This window comes from Phragmites australis, chromosome 7 (genome assembly GCF_958298935.1).
Source record: "Phragmites australis chromosome 7, lpPhrAust1.1, whole genome shotgun sequence".
Lineage (NCBI taxonomy): Eukaryota > Viridiplantae > Streptophyta > Magnoliopsida > Poales > Poaceae > Phragmites > Phragmites australis.
In genome coordinates, this window is record NC_084927.1 from 15,584,771 (window position 1) to 15,596,405 (window position 11,635).

General features: G+C 38.8%; 1 protein-coding gene across 1 annotated transcript; it reads right to left on the bottom strand.

Moving 5' to 3' along the window:
- Positions 1-3,148: 3,148 nt before the first annotated feature.
- On the bottom strand, positions 3,149-3,851 carry LOC133925415 (uncharacterized). The gene is made up of 2 exons (XM_062371351.1): positions 3,498-3,851; positions 3,149-3,418 (listed from the first exon to the last, which is right to left on the bottom strand). The coding sequence occupies exons 1-2, from the start codon at positions 3,849-3,851 to the stop codon at positions 3,149-3,151; spliced, it is 624 nt and encodes a 207-aa protein (XP_062227335.1).
- Between the last annotated feature and the right edge of the window lie 7,784 nt (positions 3,852-11,635).

Consider the following 11,635-nt stretch of genomic DNA (forward strand, 5'->3'; position numbering starts at 1 on the left):
TCAAGTTATCAACCTGAATAGAAAGCTAGTCGTAGGAAGGCAATACCTCAGAGGGATCAAGCTCGGGGTCACTGTCGTTGTCGCCTGCCATGAAGCACAGGCTAGTGGAATACTTGTTCTTCCTCTTGTTCTTCACGGGCTCCTCCTCCTCCGAGCTCTCCTCCACACTTGAGTAAGTGTCGACATCGCTAAGCCCTGCCACCGAATCTCGAGATGTCGCCTTGGACGCTTTCTTGGCCATCTTGTCATGCTTCTTGAAGAAGGGCTTCTTGTGCTTGTCGAGATCATGGTTACAGTAATTCTTCTTCTTAAGCTTGGGGCAGTCCGCCTTGAAAGGAGTGGTATCACCACACTCATAACAAGCACAAGAACCACCTCTCCTTCGGTCTCTTCTATTGTTGTAGAAGCGAGTGAACTTCTTCACGATTAAAGCCAAATCATCATCATTAAGTGTGTCCACCTGCTCCTCTTGATAGAAACCAAGAAAGATAAAGCAAATCCATTAGGTGAAGGATTAGCATAAGAAAAACCAACTTCAGTCTAACTATCACCACTAGGTCTTGAAACCAATGTCATATTCTGAGATATGGGGTTTCCTAGGCTTATCCTAGCCGCCTTGGCTATCTTAGTGATTTGAGTATGCTAAAGAGTTCATCACAAGTCAATGTGTTATAACTGGATGACTTTTCAATGCTCGAGATCTTCACTTCTCATATGCTACGATCAAGAGCATAGAGATGCTTGATCACCCTATCATGGTCAGAGTCAGAAAAGATCCCAGTGGATCTAAGGTTGCTAACAATTCCATAAAATCTAGCAAACATAGCATCCAAAGACTCTCCAGAACCCTGCACGAACATATGATATTCTTGGTTGTACGTGCTATGGCACGAAGCCTTAATTTGATTAGTGTCCTCATGAAAGACACTAAGAGTGGTCCAAATCTTGCTAGCAATATAGAGGTACTCGACTCTATCAAACTCATTATGACTCATGCTGGTGAACAGTATATTTCTAGCCTTATTGTTGGCTTCATATTGTTCAATTTGGGCCCGAGAAGTACGAGTAGTAGAAATCGCATAATTAGAGTCCACAATCTCCCGTACTGCACTTCCTTGGCTCAAGAGGTAAGCTTTTATGCGCACCTTCCAGTATAAAAAGTCTCAATCTTCAAAGAAAGGGATCTTCCCATATCTCTCCATTATTGCATATGGATCACTAAGCCGGTTAAGGCCAACTGGTGATCAAACTGGCTCTGATACCAATTGTAGGACTGAGAATGATGACTCGAGGCAGGTGAATAGATGCCTCACAAACTTCTATCAAAACTAATGGCCTTCTGCTATTATGATCACCCAACGCACCTTAAAACTAAAGTGGAAGCAAAATTGGAGAGGAACAAGTTGCTATGGAAATCAAGAAGAAAGCAAAGCTCTCATGGTTAGAATTGAACACTAGTTCCATTGAAACCTAATCCATATGTCATCACACACAAAAGCTTACAACTTGAAAAACAAACACTTAGATCCAAATGGATAGACTTCGGGTGAAGAACCTCTCCAAGTTGATGATTTAGAGGTAAAAGAATTCAACACCCACTTGTATGCATTTGTATGTGAATTTTATGCCTCTGGCAACAAGAAGAACAACTTCAACAAGAGTCAAAATTTCAGCCCTTAAGAAAAAAAGAAAATTGCAACGGAAATAAAAAAACTCACAACGAAGCAACAAAGCTAATAGAAGGAGACTAGAAGGAGATGGACACAAACAAGAGAGCAAACTTAATCTTCATTACTTGCATAGGTTAGCCCTATTTTCAGAAGATTACGAAAAGCTCTCACCTAATGCATAGGCTAAGCTACCCTCTCTCTCCTCTAAAACCCTAGCACTCAAACTCAAATGGTTGGCTCAAGACTCTCCTACAGCCCTACCCCTCTATTTATAGGCCTAGAGAGGTTTCTTGTCCCTTATTTTTTCTTGTTCCCAGAATACCCCTCACTTCCAATACACTCTTACCTACCATCAGGGCATTTTTGTCCATTTTCTCCTTCATCCATCGAACGATCATGGTGCCTTCACGACTTAGCTTCACCTTGATGCAAGCTTCACGATGATGTCACATGCACTTCACCTTTCTACAGTTTTGAGGTCAAACTGCGAAACCACCTCATAGTCTTCTCAAAACATGACTCACTGCCACTTGCTTTCTCCTCAAGCAAGCATCCCGATGTTGACATGTGTACTCCATCTTATGATCTTGACCACCGGAAAATCTCTCCTACTCCCGATCTTAGGCCCCCTTGTCACTTGCACCGGCATCCCCTTTGCTTGACTTTGTCGACACGTTTTCTTCATGTCTTCATTCATCTTCTCATGTTTTGCTTGACCCCTATGTGCATAGCTAGGATCACCCTTAACTCTGCCCAATCTCTTTGATCGTCCAACATCAAGCACCCTACTTGGCCCTGATCATCCTGCTATCGACCACCAAATCGCCTCCATCACCTGCACAACACAAGACAAGCAAATATGCATCTCAAACACAATTATGGATTAGTCAAAATCAAAATTATCTATTGAAGACTCATCCTAGACAAATTGTAAACGTCGAATGATCCAGTGTTCACTCCTTCTGAGTGCCAAACCATCCGACACGTTCAACTTCTTAGATCGGCCATTTTGCATCCTCTCTTGGAAATATTAGTTCGGTGTATTCTCTGGTATTCACATCCTCCATCGCCGGGCCATCTGGCGTGCATCTCCACCAGACAACTATTTTGCAACCTCTCTGGAATAAATGCTCCAACGTGCACTGTTGTCCATCGTTGGACCATCCGATGTTTACTTCAACTTTTGCTTCTGATTTGAAATGCTCGAGCATGAAACTCTTATGAACGCCGGATCATCCGACGTGTACAAAATCTCCAACGCTAGATCATGATTGCATGTGTATTCTCCGACGTGTACAATTATCCTGGACTCAGAGACAAAAAAATGCCAACTTTATTTCCTCTGCAACTTTAGTTAGTCAAGATCATGATTACAGTACACAGACAAGTTTATGCAATCCCATGAATCAACAAACTAAATTAACAACCTTGTTAATCACTTATCACATATAAACCGAGATATATTTCAACTTGGTTTCTCAAGTGCTAGACGAGCTATTGTCTCTACCAGCTTTACGAGCTACTAGTGATGGAAAAGTGTCAGAATCATCATTAGATAGGTCTTCACAAAGTACATAGAAGCTCATATCATTCAATCCTTGTGAATTGTCACTCTCTGAATCACCACAATCATTCATGCATGTTTCTTGGTTAATGGCAAAAGAACCATTAGAATTAGTGCCTGTGAATAGCTCTTGCATCTCATGGAAGAATTTAACGGGCTTAGAAAGCAAGCACCTTGTCCTATCCTGCATTTCATATAGGCAAGAGTTAGAATTATATATGCATTTTTCATTTACTTTCATAGTGGAAATAAATTGAACATACATTAAGATTAGCATTTTCAGAATTTGAAATAGTCACCATGCATCTAGTGGCATCAAACCCATTGCCACTGTTGCTCAAAGTCTTCGAAACATACTTCCAGTTTTCTTTGTAGTACCTAAAGTGACGATCAACTTGAGCAATTGTCACCCCTATGGCAAACTTTTTATTTAAGGCATCAACACACTTCATGTGATGTTGCTTACTGAACTTAAATTTGGCATAATGGTCTTTCAAATACTCAATGCACCATTCTAGCATGAACATGGTTTGACCATCATCCCAATTGATGGTTCTCTCATGAGAAGGGCCATCCCTATCAACTTCCCCTTTCCTTTTGCCACCGCTACTCCTCATGACATGAGACAATTTAATTAAACACATACTACCAGAAACAATAGGGAACATAAAAAATATGAAAAGGATTATGCAATGCAAATCATAACAATTTAATAATATCAGTCTCGTCATGTGCACATACATAGAAAATTGGAAAATCACAAAGGAAACAAGAGAAGTCACCACACATCAAGCTTCTACATATTAACTTCATCTTCAGCTACAAGTTATCCTATTTTATCCTCGCACATTTTTTGTGCTAGCTCATCCCGTTTACATGCTCATGCTCAACTCTCCTATTGCATGTCACAATGAACCCACTTGCTCCTTGGTAGAGATAGTACCAAACAATATCATCGTATACATATGCATCTAAACCATCCTCTAGGATCCAATTATGGAGCGCACAACATGCAATAACAATTTTGACTTGAGTTTTCAAAGGGAAAAATTGTTGACTTGCAAAGATTTTAAAACGATTCTTCAATATACCAAATGCTCCTTCAACAATTGTTATAAGAGACGAGTGGTGATGGTTGAACAACTCTTTGGGGCATTCTGGCTCTGTAGTACCCCTATATTCTTTTAGGTGATAACATAGACCATGATATGGGGGTAGTATACCTAGTCTTGTGGCATCTCTAGCATCTACTAGCAAAAACTTTCCTACATCACAAATGTGTGCACTACAGTTAGGTAAAAAAGGAAGCAAGTTCTGATATGTTAGTCATGTTTAATAATGGTACCTTCTAGTATTTTAAGGCCAGTGGGGTGTGATAGTGCATCTTGAAGTACATAAGAGTCAAGGACAGACCCCTGCCATATAGCAAGAACATAGGTGAACCGAAGATCAAAATCAACAACTACTAATACATTTTGGGTAAGAATAAACTTTCTGCCCCTAAATCTATCTTGCATATGGATAGGACACATGCTGGTAGATGAGTACCATCCAAAAATACTATGCATCCCTATGAAAAGAGACAAGTGATGTACAATTAGATGAAGACAGAAGCTACAACACTTAAAAAATCAATAGCTGGCGTTTTACCTCAAAGTAAGGGTGAAATTTGTCTGGGCTACTTGTTATCTTGATATGTGTTTCAGTCGATTTGATGCGTATGAGATCATGGGCAAGTAGACAAAGGGCATCTAAAACTGCAGTGAAGTACCTACTAACCATCTCTCTCGATCAATTGAACTCAAAGCCAATTGGTCTGATTGACCAATTTTGACCCATAATATGGATGAACATTGCAACTTGTTCCTCCACTGTGACATGCAATGTCACACTAACAAACCACATGATCTAATATGAGTACACATATTATGAAAAACTAATTTTCACATGCGCAACTCATTGATACAATGTGCCTTAGTTCCATTAGAAAAGCGATTCAGTTGTGACTCCCATTCAATATCTCTATCCAACATGGGAGCATATTTCACAACGTTCCTACCCTTTCCCGAATATGAATCATATACCAGTATATCTCTAAACATAAATTAACAACAGCAATCAACCTTCTCCTCCACATGTAGTAGTGGTTCCTGTAGTACTGGATATATAATTTCCTCTGACCCATCTAGAAAATATAATGTATTTGCCAAAATATTACTATAGTTCTATGATAAAGATAAACAAAGGTATATAAGAAAAGTTTAGTGAGGAAACATACCATAAATTCCATGCACAAGTTATGTTTACTTTGTAAGACACATTATAAAAGAGGTACAAGTAAGCCATAATACATCAATAATTAATTTTTACATTGCTCATGCACATATATCAAGCAAAGAACATCGGAGAGGATAAAAGGACATCAATGATTTGCATAGGAATAACCAGCAGAAGTAAAAGATAAGGGCGCAGATCCACCCAAAGTGTCACGTAGAGGCATTAACTTTGCACCTTCTACACCAGCTGCACTCTGAACTTGAGGTACAAGACAACGGAGAGAGCTGCAGAGGTCAGAAGAGCAGTTGCTACTACAGAAGGTGGAGATCCATATCTACGCAAGAATAGATGATTTCACAATTGAATATCAAACAATAATATATGCTTTCACAGCTGAACAACAAAGATAAAAGCACAACAAATACCACCCTTTCTTTGATTTCACTAACCTTGTTTTGACCACGTCGTTTTCCACCAAGTTGGCTGATGTCCAACCATGAGAAGCTTGCTCAATCAGCATAGGGTTTGGCTAGGCATACAGGCATTGTTCGTAGACTGGTGTGATTGTATCACATCCTAATTTTTTAATCATGTCATTAAGCATAATCATACATCATAAGCAATATAAGCATCATGTTTAATTGTTAAGTATTTTGGATTTGCTTGTTAATTAGAATGGTGGTTTGATAATGGCTTTGTATTTTTGAAAATACCCGATGTTACAATTTTCACTTAATTAAGTCTCGCTTAGAAGTTATAATCATTGCTCATGATTCTTTTATAAAAGTTCACAACTGAAATTAGCTTCTCTCTAGCTAGTGGGACCCCCTGGCCAGCCCCATCCCCTTTCTCCCTCTCCCACTCGGCTCCACCAGCAGCCCATCCCTCCCTCACTCTCTTACTCTCTCCCCTCCCACCCAAGCTGCCAAACAAAACAAGGCAGCAGCTCCTTCCTCATCCTCTCTCCAAAGCTCTCCCTCTCCACCCCAAAAATCTACCTTCTAGAAGCTAAAGCAAGGTTTGCATGTCACACCATTGAGTTCCCCACCTCTCTAGCTCTCCATCCATCCAAGAAATTCTTGCATTCATGGAGATTTGGAGGTTTTGCAATCAATTTTTGTCACCCCTCTTTTTCTAAAATTTTAGCACCCTGGTTTCTCTTCTCCAAGCCATTTCCTTCGTTTCTTCCCCAACCGAATGTCACCAATCGCAACAAGGAACATTGGCTAAGATCCTTAGGCTCCTATGGTGGGAATGCACAAATTCGTTTGGCTTTGGATAGGATTAGCAGTTGTGTTCTTGAGATTGCAAAGTACTTTTTGTTCTTGTTGAAATGGAGATATTAGGAGGAGAATGGATGAGATAGAGCTAGGGATTCGTGTGTATTTTGTTTTTGGATGAAGACTAGAACCCATGTACTAGTTCAAAACCACCTTTTCTTTGAGTTAGTGAGACATGCAATCGAATCGACCTTAGGTTCTTTATAAAATTAGGAAAACTAAAAGCATTGGAAGTTTTAAATTTTGGATCAGAACTTCCGGTTAACCTCGAGTTAACCCAACTGAGAGCCTTGTTTTCGTATAAGTCCAGAATATCTGACCCGATCGGAAGTTTCAACTTTTATATCAGAACTTCTGATTGAATAGAGCTGCAACCTGATAACCCCATTTTCATAAACCACCGGATGTTCCGATCCGAGGATCAGAACTTTCGAAGTTACTGTCTATCAGACGATTCTCCTTTTTTTTCTTTGCACATAACTTGTATATTTTGTAATCAATTCATACAACCTCCAAAAATTATGAAACTAGTTGCGTTAGCTTCATATGATTATGAACTAGATGAACTCCCGAAATAATTTTGAATAATTACTTAATTAATTAAATGTGTTTTGATTTATTTAAATCACAGTTAATTAATACAATGTCATAAAATTATGAAACCACTTGGCAAATTCATGTTATTACCAGTGCTATCTACAAAAAAATATATTTTAGTATCAAAGTATTGTTTAAATTGTTGAAACTCATTTAATCTTAACAACTAGCTTAATTAAGGTCCTTTTTAGATATACCTTAAATAAATCATTTATACTATGAGCATATGTACTTCAATCTGAGTGAATCTTGTTGCATTTTGATCTTTACTCGGTACCACATCCCCTATTAAATTTTCATGATATTTGGTGCATTTCTCATAGTATTTCGTCACGTTGATTATGATGCACTGTTCTTCCTTTTAGCAATCGACGAACTGGAGAGCGACTGTGTATTCTTGAGGTGATTGTGATTTTGTGTGTGAAGCAATTGTACACCAAGGCATGCATATAAGCATGTTGCACCCATTATGTTGGATCACATGTTGTCTTTAATTTGATAAAGTATGCTATATGTATGTCACACATGATAGTTAGTTGCGGTCGGGTTTTTTAGAGTAGTTTCTAATTGTTGCATTACCCTTACTTGTTATTGTTATCTCTTGATCTATTGTAATCCTGGGTACAATACTCAATGGTCTAACTTAAAATGAATATGTCATGCTTAGCAAGGCTTAGGTCATCGATAGAAGTCAAGTAGTGGTTTGACCATCGTTCATGAGCTTAGGGCTTACTCTTATTTCACAAATACAATGATGATGATGGGATGTGTAAGTCAGTGAGGATGAGACGAGATTCGGACAGACAATAGGGATGGCTTGAGAATGGAGTCTCAGATGCTATAGGGTCGCTTGAATCGATTAAGCATTATCCTTTGTTGTAGTTGACTTTAGCACTTTCCGCACTTACCATATATCGATATAACGGTTGATAAGCCGAATACCTTTTGTTGTTGTGACCTTTTGGCTTGTTGGCCTATGGTGTCGTGGGCATAATATGCTTATAGAGGTAATGTTGTAAAGGTGTTGTGAGCATAATAGACTTGTAGTGGTATCTAGTTTGCTTAGGGAGTAGTTCTAGCTATCTCCACACCTTTAGGCATAACTAGGGTACTCCGGGAGTAACCCTAGTGGACCTTCGCACCTATAGGTGCATGTTCAAACGGTCAGAGCCCAATTGGAAAAAGTTGACATAGGTACCCCTTTTGTGTACTTTAGCGGTTGACACAAGCTGAATGATCCTCGTGTCATATGGATAAAGATGTACCCCATACAGGGTGTAAGATTAATTCGAATTATCACGTTCTCAGTTATTAGCATGCTTCTATCCATTTACATCAATCGTGGAGTTTTGTTATTGGGATGTTGTGATGGAATATTAGAACATAGCTAGTGATGTTGATAAAGAGTTGATATGGTACAAGTTACATCTTTGTTATGTTGATGGTCTCATGATACAAAGGTATTTGGTTAGGTGTAGATGCTTACACTTGAGTCCAAATCGCTTTTGCATATGAAGTTACTTAACCTTTGTGATCGAGTCCTTGTTAATTACCCATATGCATTCTCCTTAGAGTCGAGCTATTTATAGGTGTCTGTTATAGATTAAGTCTTGCGAGTACCTTCATACTCACATGCTTTGTTCTCTTTTCAGGTGAGAAAAATTTAATTTTTGGCTATTTTACATCCACCGATGCTGGCGACAGGCAAGAATAGTGTCATTCTACTCGTGTGCTGTTATTTTAGGTGGCGTCTTAGGGCAAATGGTGCTACCCATCTTTTATCGTTATATAACTTATTCCACTGCATAGCTACTTAGCAAATGTTCGGGTTATGTATTTTGATGTAAAGTTAAATCTGTTTAAAGACTTGTAACTCATTTAATTACTCATTTTTTATCATGTCATGTGATGATGTATTTGTTGTAAAAGCATGTGTTCTGATCCTGAAAGTAAACACATATCAAGACTACCGGGATAGTATTCTAGTTAATCATTATGAGCGTGATTATGGAAAAATGATCATTCTAATAATTAGCTCGAATACTATTTGATCAGTTCCCCTTAGGCTACCACAACCAGAGACTCAGAACAGGCAGCTGCCACACACACAACGGTTGCGACTGCCACGCAATGTGACATGCGCAAAGGAGGAGGCGAGAGGGGTAGCATGGAGATGGTGGAGATGAGATGGAAGGGATACAGTAGAATCTGGGAATAGTGGTGAGAGTATGAGAATGAAAAGGAAAGGAGGTGACTTTAACAGGAAAGGGTGCAACCTTTTAGAGCGCTGAAGGCCTATGGCGGTCCTTTTCTCCGCCACAAGTGCGCAGAAAATCTCTGCAGCAGATACTGCTAAATCTAACTAACAATCTTTGGCAGCCTAAGATTAGTAGCAAACTAAACAATAGTCTTAAAACATGTAGCATGTCTAATCTTAAATGTGCTAAATTTATTAGGCTACCAATCAGGCCCGTTATAGAGGGATAGTTACCATTTTCCAAGGAATAATGTAGGGATCTATACTATATAGCTTGTCATAAAGTTGGCTAGCTTGCTTTCATTTTTTTCTCTTAACGGAACAAGAGCTGCACTTATATCGATTAAAGATATATACGCTGTCCAAGGCTAGAATGAAATACCTAGACAGTTGAGCTGGTACGCTGAACCTGCACTCCGATCCCATGTACCCGTGCTGGGGGTGCGTCCCTGCTGCTTGATGAACAAGGACCTACTGCTATACAGCACAAGGCCCCCACACTGGCCACTGTACGGTACAGAGTGATCGATCATTGGTGTTCATTGCACACATGATCGATCATTGGTGTTCATTGCACACATACCGTCCTAGCGCAGCATAAGCCTGTTATGTTTCTTTTGGAATTGCTTTTCTTGTTCTCGAATACAATTTTGCGATGTACTCACCATGGGACCAGTTTCAGAACAGGATTAGTTGTTCTTTATTTTGAAAAATACAGTTTTATTAACTCTCATTGTTAAATCAAACTGATACAACTATACAAGAGTCTACTCTCAACCTTTATATTACTAAGATACACAGTAATAAAATGACTAAGAAGAAGTAAACACATCTCCTTAGCTGTTGTTATTCTTCTTAAGCTTGGATACTTAGTCTAAACTGTCATCCAAATTAGATAAAGAGCTCTCTGCCCATCCACTCCAGGCACATACATGTCGTAGTAACCATTTCGTGATCCTCTTGGCGATGTCGTATAGACCACGAACGGAGCCAATAAGTATAAGTAAAAATAACCTATAAAGAAAAAACAAAATTTCGCGTGTTAAAGACAATATTGTTCCTGCATAACCATAAAGACCAAGAAAAAGTGGACGCCACTGCCAATATATAGCCTTTCATCTTTTCATTTGAGCACTTCGTGGTTGTTAAAGATTTGATGCTACCCGGATAATTAGCCATGCAGAACATGCAAAATGGCAATCAGAGAAGAGATGCTCAATTGTCTCACGTTTGTGACAAAAACAATACTTCTGATTTCCTTATCATTATCTTTCTCTTAGTTTATCTTTTATTACGAGAACTCCTTTCTGTAAATACTAGAGGATTTTTTTTTATTTTTATCGATATCTTTAATTTCCCTGTGAATTTTCTAGATTTGTTCAGAGTCTATTTAAACTCATCTCGGTATCTAGACAAAATGATATTGGTGAGAGGAGCCGTCAAGACGTTCTATTCAATTAATTCCGGGCCAATCAAGTCCCACCTGAATGAAATATTTGTGTGGAATGACTCTATCACCTTAGCTATTATGTCACGCTTGTTTGACACTATGTTGTATAATGAAGGAAATTGGAGACTCAGTGGCGAGTTACCTAACCAGATGTCCTTAAAATCTAATTTCAGATCTGTTCTTTATGTTAAAAGTATAATATCGGAATATGATGTTTTTATTCTTCATTAACCGGCCTATAAGTGCGAGTCATCTGGTTTTCAGTCAACTTGAGAAAGAGTTTGTCCCTATATATTTATTTCAATGTAATTCTTGCCACGTCCCATCCTCAGTTGGTAACTTGTACAACTAATTGCATAGAAGAGAGGTATTTTGGATATCAAGGTCTTTTATCTCTAGTCCACCAAGGTCTTTGGGTTTACACAAGACTTTTCTTTTCGTCAGACAGTATTCTTTTTTATTATCACATTGCCAATAGAATCTGAATTGAAAGTAATCGATCTTTTTTAGATCTCCGCGTGGGATTTGAAAAAAAGACAT

Bases quoted from the DNA above. Each gene is read 5' to 3' on its own strand.
- LOC133925415 (XM_062371351.1), bottom strand. From the start codon at position 3,851: ATGAGGAGTAGCGGTGGCAAAAGGAAAGGGGAAGTTGATAGGGATGGC. The intron at 3,419-3,497 runs GTATGTTCAATT...TATGAAATGCAG, and splicing joins CTGAAAATGCTAATCTTAAT to GATAGGACAAGGTGCTTGCT.